The sequence below is a fragment of the Orcinus orca genome, chromosome 14 (genome assembly GCF_937001465.1).
Source record: "Orcinus orca chromosome 14, mOrcOrc1.1, whole genome shotgun sequence".
Classification (NCBI taxonomy): Eukaryota; Metazoa; Chordata; class Mammalia; order Artiodactyla; family Delphinidae; genus Orcinus; species Orcinus orca.
Window position 1 is genome coordinate 30,928,138 of NC_064572.1, and position 17,152 is coordinate 30,945,289.

Sequence of the window (17,152 nt, forward strand, 5' to 3'; positions counted from 1 at the left end):
ACTCTCTTTCCTTCATAACCAAGCTCTATGTGTATCTCTTCTCACTTATTATCAAATTACCAAATTTCTAGAAGAGAGTCTAGCATGTAGTCGCTTAGTAAATGCTTGTTGCCCAAAAGAGGAAGCATAGAATATATCTGAATAAATTGAATTAGTGTGTACATTTACATCCTCAGCAAAGATAGGTAAGTGGCCTAGTAATAGCAACTTAGATGAAACCTAGAGGGCTTTCCCTCAAGTTTTTAATCCAACAGTTATCCCTTAGGTCAGTATTACTTGATTCAGACCACGATTCTATCCATTTTTAAAAAGCTTCCACAGTCCCTTCAACCACTATTTGTTCATTATCTGTCATCATCAATAATTAAATATTTACTTCTGTTTCTAGTTATGGCATCCTAGGTAATCAGAACAATGCTCCCACTAGGAAATGTTAAAATAGTTAGACAAAACATAAAATACATCTGCCTGTAGACTCTAGAGAGCTAACAAGATAGCAAAAATTACCAGGCAAGAACCAGAAGAAGAGAAGTCCCAGGAAGGTGAAGCTGGTGTTTAGATGTGCTTTTTCCTCTGGGGATTTGTATTGATTAAAGAGGGTAAGGCTGAGAGGCCAAGAAGCTGAGCTATACTTGATAACCTAGAAAGACCAAAGCCATAGAGATTCATGTCCAGGGATTGCTAAAGTAGGTTGAAACATTTTTGCTTTGGTTTGGAATTTTAAAGGCCACTACTGTAGAACAGAAGAACCTGTTGTAGCCTCTCTCAGAGACTGTAGCTCATCTTTCGATCATCCCAATCTTGTCAATTGGATTGAGGTAGTCCTAGAATGCTGGTGATCCCAGAGTGCTGATATCGCTGGTTCCAGGCCAAAGAAAACATTAATCATCCCTGGGAGGAGATAACATTATCCTAAACCTTACATTATTTCTACAAATAATTTTGCAAATACAAAGTTAGTCATACAATAAAAAATAAGCAGATACACAGGAAAACACCTACAGAAACAGTAGACATTTGAAACAGACACAGATAGGAGATCTAGTTACTGGATTTATCAGACATAGCCTTTAAAATAATTATACTTGCTAGATTCACGGAGATAAAAGGTAAGGTTGAGAGTATTGGCAGATAACTTGATTTTTTAAAAAACAAATGAAAATTTTAGAAATAAAATTTAATAGATGGATTTAACTGCAGATTAGACAGAAGAGAGATAGAGTGACCTGGAAATAAATCAGAAGAAACCATTCAAAATAAAGTATGGAAAGACAAAAAGAAGTAAAATATAGGAGAGGGTGAGAGATACAGAGGATAGAGTGAAAAGGCCTAATATATTTTTAATTTTATTAGCATCTCAGAAGGAGAGGAGGGAGAGAATGGGAAGAAACAATATTTGCAGAGATGGTGGCTGAGAATTTTCCAAAATGATGAAAGACATTAATTTATAGATTTAAGAATTCCATCAAATACAACCAATATAAAGGAAAAGAAATCCACATCTAGACACATCAATAGTAAAACTGCAAAAGACAAAGAAGAAATCTTAAAAGTAGCCAAAGAAGAACAAGAAAGGCTTGCCTTCAAAGGAGTCACTGTTAGATAGCTGACTTCTCAACAGCAGAAATGAAAGCCAGAAGGTAATGGAATGGTACCTTCGATGTGTTGAAAGAAAATAACTGTCAACTTAGAACTCTATACTCAGCAAAAATATCCTTCCAAAATAAAGGTGAAATAAAGATGCTTCCAGACAAACGAATAGAGAACTTGTCACCAGTAGATCTGTACAAAAGGAAATACTAGAGAGTGTTCTTTGTGCAGAAAGAAGATCATCACAAGTGGAAAGTAAAAAAAAAGCAGGAAGGAATGAAGAGCAATGAAAATGGTAAATCTGTGAGTGAATCTAAATGAATATTAAATGTATAAAATAATTATAATAAACTCTTACGGAATTTAAAATACAGAAAAAACTAAAACATATGACAATAGCATATACGTCTGGAGCAGGTAAGTGAACTTGAAATGTTCTAATGTTCCTTCATTGTCTGGGAAGAGGGTAAAAGTACCACTTCCATTCAACTTTGAATGAGAAGTCCTAGCCAGTACAGAAGGCAAGAAAAAGATACAGAGGATGAAAATATTGGAAAGAAAAACAACTGGCATGATTCATAGATTTTGTACATAGAAAAATTTTAAAAGCGTATATAGATAATTAGTTAGAATTCATAAGTGAGTTTTATAAGTTTACTAGATACAAGGTCAATATATATAAATGAATTGCATATCTATATGCCAGCCAAAAATAGTTAGAAAATGAAACTTTTTAAGAGATGCAACTCAAAATGACTTTTAAAAATAAATCATGCAAGAGATAGCTTCAAGAAGGCAGAGGAGTAAGTCATAGAGATCACCTTCTCAGATGATGATACAAACAGATGGAGAGATACACAATGTTCTTGGATTAGAAGAATCAACATTGTGAAAATGACTATACTACCCAAAGCAATCTACGGATTCAGTGCAATCCCTATCCAACTACCAATGGCATTTTTCACAGAACTAGAACAAAATTTGTATGGAAACACAAAAGACCCCGAATAGCCAAAGCAATCTTGAGAAAGAAAAACAGAGCTGGAGGAATCAGGCTCCCTGACTTCAGACTACACAAAGCTACAGTAATCAAGACAGTATGGTACTGGCACAAAAACAGAAATATAGATCAGTGGAACAGGATAGAGAGCCCAGAGATAAACCCACACACATATGGTCACCTTATATTTGATAAAGGAGGGGAAAATATACAATGGAGAGAAGATTGCCTCTTCAATAAGTGGTGCTGGGAAAACTGGACAGCTACATGTAAAAGAATGAAATTAGAACACTTCTTAACACCATACACAAAAATAAACTCAAAATGGATTAAAGACCTAAATGTAAGGCCAGACACTATAAAACTCTTAGAGGAAAACATAGGCACAACACTCTATGACATACATCACAGCAAGATCCTTTTTGACCCACCTCCTAGAGAAATGGAAATAAAAAGAAAAATAAACAAATGGAACCTAATGAAACTTAAAGGCTTTTGCACAGCAAAGGAAACCATAAACAAGCCCAAAAGACAACCCTCAGAATGGGAGAAAATATTTGCAAACGCAGCAACTGACAAAGGATTAATCTCCAAAATTTACAAGCAGCTCATGCAGCTCAATATCAAAAAAACAAACAACTCAATCCAAAAATGGGCAGTTGACCTAAATAGACATTTCTGCAAAGAAGATATACAGATTGCCAACAAACACATGGATGGATGCTCAACATTGCTAATCCTTAGAGAAATGCAAACCAAAACTACAATGAGGTATCACCTCACACCAGTCAGAATGGCCATCATCAAAAAATCTACAAACAATAAATGCTGGTGGGAATGTAAATTGATACAGCCACTATGGAGAACAGTATGGAGGTTCCTTAAAGAACTAAAAATAGAACTACCATATGACCCAGCAATCCCACTACTGGGCATATACCCTGAGAAAACCACAATTCAAAAGGAGTCATGTACCACAATGTTCATTGCAGCTCTAATTACAATATCCAGGACATGGAAGCACCCTAACTGTCCATCAACAGATGAATGGATAAAGAAGATATGGCCCATATATACAATGGAATATTAGTCAGCCATAAAAAGAAACGAAATTGAGTTATTTGTAATGAGGTGGATGGACCTAGAGACTGTCGTACAGAGTGAAGTAAGTCAGAAAGAGAAAAATGCTGTATGATAACACATATGTATTGAATCTAAAAAAAATGGTTCTGAAGAACTTAGTGGCAGGACCGGAATAAAGACGCTGACCTAGAGAATGGACTTTAGGACATGGGGAAGGGGAAGCTGGGATGAAGTGAGAGAGTGGCATGGACATATGTACACTACCAAATGTAAAATAGCTAGTGGGAAGCAGCCACATAGCACAGGGAGATCAGCTCAGTGCTTTGTGTCCACCGAGAGGGGAGGAATAGGGAGGGTGGGAAGGAGACGTAAGAGGGAAGACATATGGGGATATATGTTTATGTATAGCTGATTCACTTTGTTATAAAGCAGAAACTAACACACCATTGTAAAGCAATTATACTCCAATAAAGACGTTAAAAAATAAATAAGTAACCAAATAAATCATGCAAAATATGTACAAGACCTCTATGTAGAGAAACATAAAATTATAGGAGAGTTAATAAATATAATGATAGAGCATGTTCATGGACTAGAAAAGTAAATAGTGCAAAAATGTTGGTTTTATCCACATTGATCTATTAGATTCGGTGCAGTCCCAGTCAGAATCCCAACAGATTTGGAGTTGGGGGAAGATATTTTAATAAACTGATTCTAAAATGTATATTGAAATACAGAGGACTAAGAAAAGTAATAAACACTTGAAGAAAAACTAGGTAAGAGGATTTACTCTCAGATATGAAGACTGCAGCTTTAGTTACAATACTGCAGTGATTAAGACAGTGACACAGGGATGGACAAATAGTCCAGTGGAATAGAAGAGAGAAGTAGAAATAGACCTAGTATAAATGAACTTTTGATTTTAGAAAAATGGCACTGCAGGGAAAGAGTTTTTTGATAAATGGTGCTAGGACAATTGAATATCCATATAGAAAAAAGAAATGACCCCATCCTTACACTATAAACAAAAATTAATTCCAGACAGATTGTTGATCTAAATATAAAAGGTAACACGATGAAGCTCCTGGAAGATAATATAGAATATCTTAATTACTGTGGAATAGGGAATGATTTTTTACACAGAATGAAAAATGCTAACCATAAAGAATAGGAATGATAAATTAGGCTATATTAACATTAAGGACATCTATTTATTAAAGAGCACCATGAAGAGGGAGAGTGGGCTGGGGGAGATGTTTCCAGTATGTATATCCAACAAAGGATCCATATCCATAATATAGTAACAAATCCTACAAATCAGTAAGAAAAAGACACACAATCCAGTAGGAAAAAAATGGCAAGAGGTTTGTACAGGCACTTCTAAACGAGGATATGCAAATGGCCAATAATATAAAAGAGGATATGAAAAGGCCTCAGCCTCATGAGTGATCAGGAAAATGCTATATCTCTTCAAGAGAAATAAAAACGTGTCCACACAAAAATTTGTACACAAATGTTCATAGCAAGATTATTCATAATAGCCAGAAAGTGGAAAAAACCCAAATGTCTATCACTTGACAAATAGATAAATAAAATGTAGCACAGTGGTCCCCAACCTTTTTGGCACCAGGGACCGGTTTTGTGGAAGATGATTTTTCCCTGGGGGAGGGGATGGCAGGGGATGGTTCAGGCGGTAATGCGAGGGATGGGGAGCGGCAGATGAAGCTTTGCTGGCTCGCCCACTGCTCACCTCCTGCTGTGCGGCCCAGTTCCTAACAGGCCGCGGACCGCTACCAGTCTGCAGCCGGGAGGTTGGGGACCCCTGATGTAGCATATTCCATTTAATGGAATATTATTTGACAATAAAAAGAAATAATGCACTGATACATGCTACAAATAGATGAGCCTTGAAAGAAGCCAGACACAAAAGGCTTTTTTATGATTCCACTTGTGAAATATCCAGAAAAGGCAAATCTATAGAGACAGAAAGGCTACTAGTTAACTTAGAACTGGAAGTATGGAGGGAAATAGGAAGTGATGTTAAAAGGTATGGGGTTTCTTTGGGGGATGATGAAAATATTCTAAAAATTATTGTAGTAATGGTTGTACAATTCTGACTATGCTAAAAAGCATTGACTATTATACTTTAAATGGGTAAATTGTATGGTATCTCAAGTAAAGTTGTTTTTAAAATGTAGTAATATAAATTAGGAGTTTGGGATTAACATATACAAACTATATAAAATAGATAACCAACAAGGACCTATAGTATAGCACAGGGAACTATACTCAATATTTTGTAATAACCTGTAAGGGAACAGAACCTGAGGTAGTATTTCTGCCTAACTCGTTTTTTAACTGACAATACCAGGTATTGGCAAGTAGGTGAAGTGATGGCAACTCATGTCCTGCTTATGGGAGTATAACTGGTACAACCATTTTGATATCACTCCTTAAATTTGAACACAAGCATACGCTATGGTCCAGAATTTCCATTCATAGGTTTATACCGAACAGAAGATAAGTCCAGAGATGATCTTGACAGCATTATTTACAACAGCTAAAACCTAGAAACAACCCAAAAATCTATCAGTAGTACAACAGATAAATAAATTGTGATGTAGCCACACAATAGAATATAACATATCAATGGAAATGAACAGACTACAGCTACACGAAAAAGATGAATATCACAAACATGATATTGAGTGAAAGTAGCCATACACAATGCATACTATCTGACTCCGTTTTTATAAATTTCAAAAAACAGGTAAAACTCAGCTGTAGAGCTCAGGGGAGTGTATGCTTAAGTAAGAAAGCTGTAAAGAGAGCAGGAAAACAGTTACCATAAAAGTCAAGATAGTGATTACTTTGGTGGGGAAGGAGGGGTTAGTAATTGGAAAGGGGCAGGAAGGGGGCTTGTGAGTTACTGGTGGTATTCTATTTTCTCTGTCTGGTGATGATTAACATTTATTACGTGATGATGATTCTTTATGATGTACATTTTGTGTGTGTGTACTCTTCTGTGTGTGTTGTGCAATAAAAAATGTTTAAGAGGGCTTCCCTGGTGGCGCAGTGGTTGAGAGTCCGCCTGCCGATGCAGGGGACACGGGTTCGTGCCCCGGTCCAGGAAAATCCCACATGCCGTGGAGTGGCTGGGCCCGTGAGCCATGGCCGCTGAGCTTGCGCATCCGGAGCCTGTGCTCCGCAACGGGAGAGGCCACAACAGTGAGAGGCCTGCGTACCGCAAAAACAAAAACAAAAAACAAAACAAAACAAAAAAATGTTTAAGAAATAAATATTTAATACAGCACATGTCAGTAGTATATCTTTATATATGCTCATGTATATTGAATCTAATCAACAGTAAATGCTTATTTTGTGAAGATAGTGTGCTAAGGAGTATAATTTAATTTCTTCTTTATTTTTGTAGGAATATGTTTATCCAGAAGCCAGAGACAGACAATACTTATTATTTTTCCATAAAGGAGCCAAAAAGTCACGTTTTGACCTAGAGAAATACAATCAACTCAAAGATGCAATTGCTCAGGTAAGTTTTACAAAAATTAAAGTAAATCCCAGCCTCATCTTGTATGGCATTATCGTCATCATCATCATCTACAGTCAAGTACTTAGATGGGTAAACTCTGAAAGAATGATCCAATCCTCTTCTTCCTATGTAAATTATTCCTCAGTTGATAAAAATGACTATTTTAGCATGGTCAATGCTCCAGAAAGTTTTATAACACAAGCAGATGAAAAGATAATGAGTCCTATCTATCCTTTTATCACTAGCATATTGAAATTTTTAAACCTATTTTTATATTTTTCATTTTGTTTCTTTAGAGAGGTCTGTTTTTACTTTTCTCTCTTTTTTTATTCTTTCTGCAATTGACCCGAAGATCTCTCACCTGAGATGTGTGGTAGCAATGGAGCCAAAATAAAATCCAGGTCAGAGAGAGACTACTAGAAATGTTTGCTAGGTGCAGGTGAGAGATTACTGAGCTAGAAATGTTTTTTTTAAAGACTGATACCTTATTTTTCATAACAGCTACCTCTTTCACATTTCTGATTGTGCCTCCCCCTCACTCTGATATCTTTGATTTTGGTGAAGAAATCCTCATTCCTTTTCTCTGCAGTCTTTTATGACTTTAGAGATTTTTTTTAAAACCTCTGGAAGCCCTTCCATTCTCTTTAATGTTTAATTACTCTTCTCTGGACCTTCTCCGCCTTCTCTGTCCCTTTTTGGTGACGGGGTTGTGCTTTGAATAGGCTTAATTCATCTCCCTGCCTTGGCCTAAGTGAATTCTTACCTTCTGTTGCTCTGTGTGGTGGTTCTCAACTGGAGGGAATGCGTCAGAATCATCTCTGGAGCTATTAAAAATACAGGTGCTTCAGCCCCCCCAAACCTATTAATCCAACTCCTCAGGGGTGAGGCCCAAGCACGTGTGAGTTTTGAAAGTGCTGCAGTTGACTGCACATCCCTGTTTTAAAAGTTCCTGATAAGTGAAAAACTTAAACAACCACTAGACAAATAACTAAAGTCTTGAGGAGCATAAATTTGAATTCTGGCTCCAGGCAAAAAGTTTGTAAAAGGGCTTCTCTCTGGAGAAATGCCATCAAGGTGCATCAGTTGCTCCCACATTCTTGAGCCCCTGATCCTGCCCTATTGATTGCACAGTCTTTTCTGGAGGCTCTGTTGATAGCTGAAACTGCCAGGACAGACTTCTGTTTCTGTCCTGCTTTGTTGTCCTGTGCCTTTAACATTCTTTGCCTCTGAGGCACTCTTACTTTGAGAGTGATTGAGATGATTTCTCTGACTCATAGTGATGGAGGACAGACAGTTTCCTCTTCTCAGGAGACAGTAATATCATTGAAAGCTTGGCTAGCCAGTTTTCTCACCTTTTGTTTCTATTTTAGGCAGAAATGGACCTTAAGAGACTGAGAGACCCATTACAAGTGCATCTGCCCCTCCGACAGATTGGTGAGGAAGATTGATCTGCAGAGAGCCTCTGAATCCCAGCAGAAAGAACACCTGTTTATAACTATGGCCTTTTTAATTAAAGCATTGCAGGTGGAAGCTGGGAGCCACGTCTGGGTAGAGGGTTTTTAACTTTAATTAAGAAACAAAAACAAAAAGATCTTAGGGAAGAAAGGAATGTTAAAATCTGACCATCAGGCTTTGTGGAATATAAGCTCAAAGGGCTTAGTGAATATTGTCTTAATCAAGAATCTCAGTTTCTGGATGAAAATCATGTAGTATTATTATAGTTGAGAGAAAGTGATGCTAGGGGTGTTGTTTCTTGCATCTTCTTTTCAGGGTCAGCAAAATAGTAACACACCAGCACCCCACTCAGCTCTAAATTTTTTTTTAATTTAACTTTTCTTATTTTTGACATAGCAGTAAATAAATATACCAGAAAAGCAAACCCTCGAGATATGTGGGTGGCAAACAGAGTCTGAGCCCATGTCATTAGCATTTATTTTAGATTGGACCCAGTCTCTGCAAAGTTACCAGGAATCTCTCCCGTTTGTGCCCCATTTCTGACCACCCACACCTGTTGGTACACTAATTTTATCCATATGATAATTGGAACCAACTTATGACTGTTCGATAATTGACACTTTGGATTATCCCTTAATACCTTCTTAAATGTCTCAATATTCCGGTTCTCTGGATCACTGTCTAGAAATAATTGGCAACAATGCATGAGGTTTTTTTGTTTTGTTTTGTTTTTTACTAATTAATCTTTAAGAGGAGGACAGATTTCCCTCCTTTATTTGACTATCCCATTGATACTCCCCTCTCCCTCCACAGCTAAAGCCAGAGGCGGAGTGTTCAGCTGTATTACCAAATCAGGAAGATGTAAGGTTTACAAAATGGCTAAAAACCATGGCTCTGTAGCCATTTCAGAACCAGAATAGTTTCACTGCTGTTAATCTGTTTGTGTGACAGCATTCCAGGCCACCCAGATGGCACTACCTTGTCTGGAGGCCTTGTTAATCTCGAAGGACACACACTCCCACGCTGTTTGTGAGCCCTCCCACCTCCACCACTTCAGTAGTTGTAAATCAAGTGTGTGGATCTCAAAGGGTGCAATTTATCTTTGTACAGGAATACATTTCTATGGCTTCTTTCAGCCTACCCTCTTCACCCTATTTTTTCTTAAATTGAGAGAAAAAGGAGTTAATCTTATACTCTATCAAAATATTTTCTACCATATTTCCAGATGACATCACACTTGAAGAGTCAAAGGAATCTGTGTCTACTATCCTGCTTTTAACTACTGCGGGGGCAGGATGGAAAGGATGTTGGGGCTTGCCGCACAGCTGATTGATTGGCTTTTTTCTTTCACATGATTGATCCCTCTTCATTGTGGCAAGGGGTTTCTTTCTCTTTTTCTTCCTCCTTTGGGATCATTGTGTATGAAGAGAAACACTTTAAACGACAAACCCAGACTGCAGGTGCCTTGCAGAGGTTGAAGGCCAGCCAGGATTGCTGCTGCTGCTCCAGCCACCACCCCTTCCACTGGCATGACGGAATGAAAGGATGCATGTCTCCACTTCTCATCCCTCCTCCCACTTCCTTCCCCACCCGCCCCCCCAGTCGTTCAACCCCCTTCCCTCATTTATTTCTGTTAAGTTGTGTGAATTATTTTTAAACCATTTATCCTGTTTGTACGTGGGGTTTTTAAGAAGAAACAGCACAGTGCAATGAGCAAATCCTTTCAGGGTGTGTGGGAGGCAAGGGGAGGGAGAACGTGGAGAAAAGTCCTTTAAACAAATAGCAAAATATTGAACATGTGTAAAATCCTGTATCATTTATGAAATATGTATAAAAAGCAATGTACCTTCTGGAACAATAAATACTTATTCAATTTTTGAACTATAGCATCTCGTTCTTTAAAGCAAAACAACCAAGATCAGAAACAAAAACAAGCTTATTCTGACTCAAGGTGGAAAAGTTTTTACCTCTAAAATTAATTTTTATAAAAATACCATTTTGAAATTAAGTTTTGTTCCTGGAGCCTATATTTTTACAAGGCATTTCATGAATTCTTCCTGAACTTAAGATGGTCAATATTTTCCTAGTTTTCCAGAGCCACTAGAGAGAGGTTCGGTGACCTCTGCAACTGTGATAGAGCCAAGGACAGCACTGACACTAATATCCTTATCTCCTGATTAACAGGAAATATCTCCATTATATCAGATCATCAGATTGCCCAGTGTGGTCTCCTGGACTCCAGAAACTTGTTCAAGGATGAACTAAGATCAAATACTCATTATTTTAAGAGTTTGTATCAAATTTATAATGATCACCAAATGGGAAAATATCACACGCCACCTAGTCCATCAAAGGCATATCAAAAAGCATGTATTAAATGTCTGCATTAAGTGCAATGTGAGATGTACTAAGAGCCTCCACAGCTACGGTCCTGCCTCTCCTGGCAGCTCACAGCAACCGAACACAAACATCCCTAAGATATGTAAGGTTTAAGAAGATAAGATTGAAAATATTAAGCCATTGTTTGCATTCAACAAATAATAACTACACCCATGCACCTATGGTCAACTACGACAAAGGAGGCAAGAATATACAATGGAGAAAAGAGTCTCTTCAATAAGTGGTGCTGGGAAGACTGGACAGCTACATGTAAAAGAATGAAATTAGAACACTTCTTAACACCATACACAAAAATAAACTCAAAATGGATGAAAGACCTAAATGTAAGGCCGGATACTGTAAAGCTCTTAAAGGAAAACATAAGCAGAACACTCTTTGACATAAATCACAGCAATATCTTTTTTGATCCACCTCCTAGAGTAACAAAAATAAATGAGACCTAATTAAGCTTGAAGGCTTTTGCACAACAAAGGAAACTATAAACAAAATGAAAAGACAACCCACAGAGTGGGAGAAAATATTTGCAAAGCAACCAACAAGGGATTAATCTCCAAAATATACAAACAGCTCACGCAGCTCAATGTCAAAAAAACAATCCTATCAAAAAATGGGCAGATTTAAATAGACATTTCTCCAAAGAAGACATACAGATGGCCAAAAAGCACATGAAAAGATGCTCAACATCACTAATCATTAGAGAAATGCATATCAAAACTACAATGAGGTATCACCTCACACCAGTCAGAATGGCCATCATCAAAAAACCTACAAACAATAAATGCTGGAGAAGGTGTGGAGAAAAGGGAACCCTCCTACACTGTCGGTGGGAATGTAAATTGTTACAACCATTATGGAGAACAAAACAGTATGGAGGTTCCTTAAAAACTAAATATAGAGCTACCATATGATCCAGCAATCCTACTCCTAGGCATATATCTGGAGAAAACCATAATTTAAAAAGATACATGCACCCCAATGTTCATTGCAGCACTATTTACAATAGCCAAGACGTGGAAGCAACCTAAATGCCCATCAACAGAGGAATGGATAAAGAAGATGTGGTACATATATACAGTGGAATATTACTCAGCCATAAAAAAGAATGAAGTAGCACCATTTGCAGCAACATGGATGGACCTAGAGATTATCATACTAAGTGAAGTAAGTCAGACAGAGAAAGACAAATATCATATGATATCACTTATATGTGGAATCTAATAAAAAAGTGATACAAATGAACTTATTTACAAAACAGAAACAGACTCACAGATCTCAAAATCAAACTTATGGTTGCCAGAGGGGAAACATGGGGGGAAGTGATAAATTAGGAGTTTGGGATTAACATATGCACACTACTATATATATAATAGATAACTAATAAGGACCTACTGTATAGCACAGGGAACTCTACTAAATATTCTGTAATAACATATATGGGAAAAGAATCTGAAAAAGAATGGATCTATGTATATATATAACTATTCACTTTGCTGTACAGCTGAAACTAACACAACATTCTAAGTCAACTATATTCCAGTAAAAAAAAAAATTTTTTTTAAGGCAAATAATAACTACATATTCCACAACATCCTCTTAGGCTCTGGTGAATAATGGAGAGTGTTAAATCCATTAGTGAGCATAGGTAATGCAGTTTCGCTAAGGGATCATAGACTTTTAGAGCTGGAGAAAGTAAAAGTGTTCTCAGAGTATGGTTCCTGGAACAGCAACTTACCTCTCCAGAAATGCAAGTTCTCCACTCCCTACTGAATCAAACTAGGAGAGGAACCAGCAATCTGTGTTCAGCAAGCACTCCTGGTGATTCTGATGCAACCCATTGACCTCATCAAACCGTGGCTTTAAAGAGAAGGAAACTGAGGCATAGAGAGGGCATCTGTGTCATAACTCATCAGTGAATTCTATGATCAAACAACCAGACTGAGTGAGGATTGGTGAGTGGTGACTATGGTAAATGGAAAGGATAGAGATCATGTCACATGTACGTACTATTGTATCTTGCCTGTGAGGGTGTAGTGGTAAGCACACAGTAGATGCTTACAAAAACAAATACAAATAGGTTGAATTTTTAAAATCTGGAAAGATTTCACAGAAATGTGGAACTTCTTAGATTTCAGAATTCAGTTTCACCAAAACTGTTAAGGGTTGTCATTCATTTTTTTTTTAATTTATTTTATTTATTTATTTTTGGCTGCATTAGGTCTTCGTTGCTCTGCACGGACTTTCTCTAGTTGCGGTGAGTGGAGGCTGCTCTTCGTTGTGGTGCACGGGCTTCTCATTGCGGTGGCTTCTCTTGTTGTGGAGAACGGGCTCTAGGCTCGCGGGCTGAGTAGTTGTGGCTCGTGGGTTCTAGAGCGCAGGCTCAGTAGTTGTGGCACACGAGCTTAGTTGCTCCGCGGCATGTGGGATCTTCCCGGACCAGGGCTCGAACCCGTACCCCCTGCATTGGCAGGCGGATTCTTAACAACTGAGCCGCCAGGGAAACCTGGGTTGTCATTCGTTTTTATCACTGCCAACAACCTTTAGTTCGTTGCTCCCCAAATAAGTCCAAACTCCTTGTCTTCCAAAATGGACTATGTGGTTATTTCCTTAGGATAAATGTATAGGTTAATTTTAACAAGACCTACTGAATATAAAATGACCCACTTTATAAATATTCATTTATGTATGTTTTATAAATGCATCATCCACCGAGCAATCCTTCCACCTTGAAACTGCCCTCAGCTCTTGTGATGACTACTTCTCTGTAAATCTCTGACTACTTCTCAGCCTATTTTGCAGCATCCTCTTCCTCTGCCCACATCTTTATATTAGGCTTCTCCAAGGTCCCATCTTGGACCCCATTTTCCATGAATGATCTCATCCATTCTCCTCCCCCAATTTCAGTTACCATTTATATGCTGGTAGCTCTCTCAAATTGTTATCCTAGCTCAGATTTCTCCTGAAGAGTACATTGGTTAATCTATCTCCTAACTGATCTATTTCCACCATTCCTGCCTGTGCATTAAATTTGTTCACTGTCACCGGAGTATTTTTGTTTTAATTTCTAATAGCACATACTTTAGAAAAATAGATGCTTACATCTCCCTGCGCACCTCCCTGCACAGAGGAGCCCCAGGCGGGCAGGGAGGCTCCGAGTAAGCATCGGTTGGTGGACGTGGTTCCTGCGCGTCGGGCCTGAGAAGCTCTGGGCGAGAGCGCAGAGTCGGCTCCTGGGGCGGTGCGGGGCGCATCTCAGGTCTCACACTTGTAAGTTTCGGCAAAGAATGCTGTGCTTCTTTAGGCACGCTGAGCCATGCCGTACAAAGCTTCAAATCTTGGCGCAAAATCCAGAGACCTTGCCAGAGCGAACAAGAAGTACAAATGGACGACTGGTCAAAAGGGCCTAGATAAGTGGTGGTTGTTATTGTTCTTCCAACCAGCTATGAAAGAAACCTTTATTGCCTGTATTTTATAACCAACCAGTATATTTTAACACCAGGACAGTGCTGCATTAGTCCAGACATAACCCATAGTTATCTTGAACAAGAGACCACTGGGAGAAATAAAAGTACACAGCCAGATGAGCAACTGCCTGTGAATTCTAAGGGAAGCATGCAACAGAAATCCAATGAATTAGTTAATGAAGCTACATATGAGGGCATAGAACTGCCAGAGCAGAGATCAAGGAATTTTCAAGTCATCAGTCCTCATCTAGGTGATGAGAAAGCTCACTGTACCAGAGAAAAATCCAACATTATGGAACATAGAAATAATGATTTGCATTACAAATGTATGATTCCTTGTCAAGTTACTTCAGACTTAAAGAGGAGACAATAGCGTTGCTTCTAAAAGAATTGGACATTCTCAAAGCAAGCAATAAAAAGCTTCAAGAAGGGCTTCCCTGGTGGCGCAGTGGTTGAGAGTCCACCTGCCAATGCAGGGGACACAGGTTCGTGCCCCGGTCTGGGAAGATCCCACATGCCGTAGAGCAGCTAGGCCCGTGAGCCATGGCCGCTGAGCCTGCGCGTCCAGAGCCTGTGCTCCGCAACGGGAGAGACCACAACAGTGAGAGGCCCACATACCGCAAAAAAAAAAAAAAAAGCTTCAAGAAAAACTGACTAAAGAAGATAAAGAACAGAGAAAACTAAAGCTTAAACTGGAACTCCAAGAAAAAGCAACAGAAGCTCAAATTGCTGAAAAAACAGCAGCTCTGGTTGAAGAGGTGTATTTCGCAGAGGGAACGTGATGAAGCTATTATGTCTCGACTGCAGTTAGCCAATGAGGAGAGAGATGAAGCAATTGCAGGAGCCAAGCATATGGAAATATCTCTAAAACTGCTAGAAAATATTAACCCTGAAGAAAATGACATGACATTACAGGAATTACTGAACAGAATAAACAGTGCAGACACAGGGATAGCTATTCAGAAGAATGGAGCTATAACTGTGGATAGAATCTACAAGACCAAGGAATGTAAAAAGAGAATAACTGCAGAAGAAATGAATGCAGTGATTGAAGAACGGGATGCTGCTTTGTCTCAGGTGGAAGTTTTTCTCCCTTTGGAACTAGTAAGACCTCTGGATTAGCAGAATCTCAGTTTGCAGAGATGGGAAGCAAAAATCTTGCTATTGGATCACTACCGGTAATAATGAATGAAGCCACTCCCATTTCAACCCCTTGATTCCTGGACCCGTGAATATTGGCTGTGGATGAAAAAGTACCATATGTTGGACTCAGGTTTAGAGCATATACACTGTCATGGAGAACCTTGTCCTAGCCCCACCAGGTATTGCCACATATCGGGCACTATAATCAAGTCTTCAAAAATCCATTCCACTGTTTTATCAAACTAGCTGTGTCAGGATGATGCAGAACTTGGTAAGATCAGTGTTCATGAGCATGAGCCCACTGCCACACTTCATGTGCTATGAAGTGAGTTCCTTGATCAAAACAATGCTGTGTGGAATCTCATGGTGATATGTAAGGCATTCTATAAGTCCATGGATGGCTGTTTTTGCATAAGCATTGCATTCAGAGAAGCAAGTCCATATCCAGACAAAGTGTTTATTCCAGTAGGAAGAGTAAAGAGCAGTTTTAGTAAGAAGGTAGGAGAATGAAAGTTTGTGATCCAAGAGCAGAGTTTCAGAGTTAAGGATTAAAGAGGACTAAGGACAAGATATGGCCAAGGTTATTGTTTGAAGGTATATTTTATTGGAATAAATGAGTCAAGAAATTGTGAGGCTAGAGTGTTGTATGGGTGATTCTTGCTTTTATCTAGAATATTGGCAAGAAAAAAAATTTTTTAATGTGGGAAAGTAACCTTTGTTGTCAAATCACAGTGGTACAGATGAGAAGCAAGTCATCCAAATCAGTGCTTCTCAAACTGTCTGTGGTGAAAACCAGTTTAAAAAAACGTTGTTCCAATGTGTTATGGGCCACTACTTTTATAACGTATAATAAAAATGACTTATTAAAAAAACTAAAAAATAAATGTGAGAGAAGGGAAAAGACACCACACGAAGTGGTCAGTGAAACTCAGGATGTGAGACGTTCTATAGGACAAAAGACTGGGTTTCTTCAACAAGTAGCATGGGAGGTGGAGGGACTGTTATAGATTAAAAGAATTTAAGAGACCCAACCACAAGCAATGTATAGCTCTTGTTTGTTTTGTTTTGTTATAAATTTTATTTATTTATTTTTGGCTGCGTTGGGTCTTCGTTGCTGCACACGGGCTTTCTCTAGTTGCAGTGAGCAGGGGCTACTCCTCGTTGCAGTGCGCGGGCTTCTCATTGCGGTGGCTTCTCATTGCGGTGGCTTCTCATTGCGGTGGCTTCTCTTGGTGCGCAGGCTCTAGTAGTTGTGGCTCACGGGCTCTAGAGTGCAGTAGTTGTGGCGCACGGGCTTAGTTGTTCTGCGGCATGTGGGATCTTCCTGGACCAGGGATTGAACCCGTGTCCCCTGCATTGGCAGGTGGATTCTTAACCACTGTGCCACCAGGGAAGCCCCTATAGCTCTTGTTTGAATCCTGACTCAAGCTAGCAATACAAAGAAATTTTTGAAACAACTGGGGAAATGTA

General features: G+C 38.7%; 1 protein-coding gene across 6 annotated transcripts in view; it reads left to right on the forward strand.

Moving 5' to 3' along the window:
* Positions 1-10,559, forward strand: part of MCU (mitochondrial calcium uniporter) — a 217,373-nt gene extending 206,814 nt beyond the window's left edge. For 5 of the 6 annotated variants that reach the window (XM_033434139.2, XM_049697311.1, XM_049697313.1 and 2 more), the window contains 3 exons: positions 7,107-7,223; positions 8,594-8,657; positions 9,904-10,559. In XM_033434139.2, the coding sequence (XP_033290030.1) occupies positions 7,107-7,223; positions 8,594-8,657; positions 9,904-10,007 (285 nt within the window). In that variant the 3' untranslated portion in view covers positions 10,008-10,559. Of the gene's footprint in view, positions 1-7,106; positions 7,224-8,593 lie in introns of all 6 variants that reach the window. The other variant, XM_004273140.3, reaches the window with a different exon arrangement.
* Positions 10,560-17,152: the final 6,593 nt, after the last annotated feature.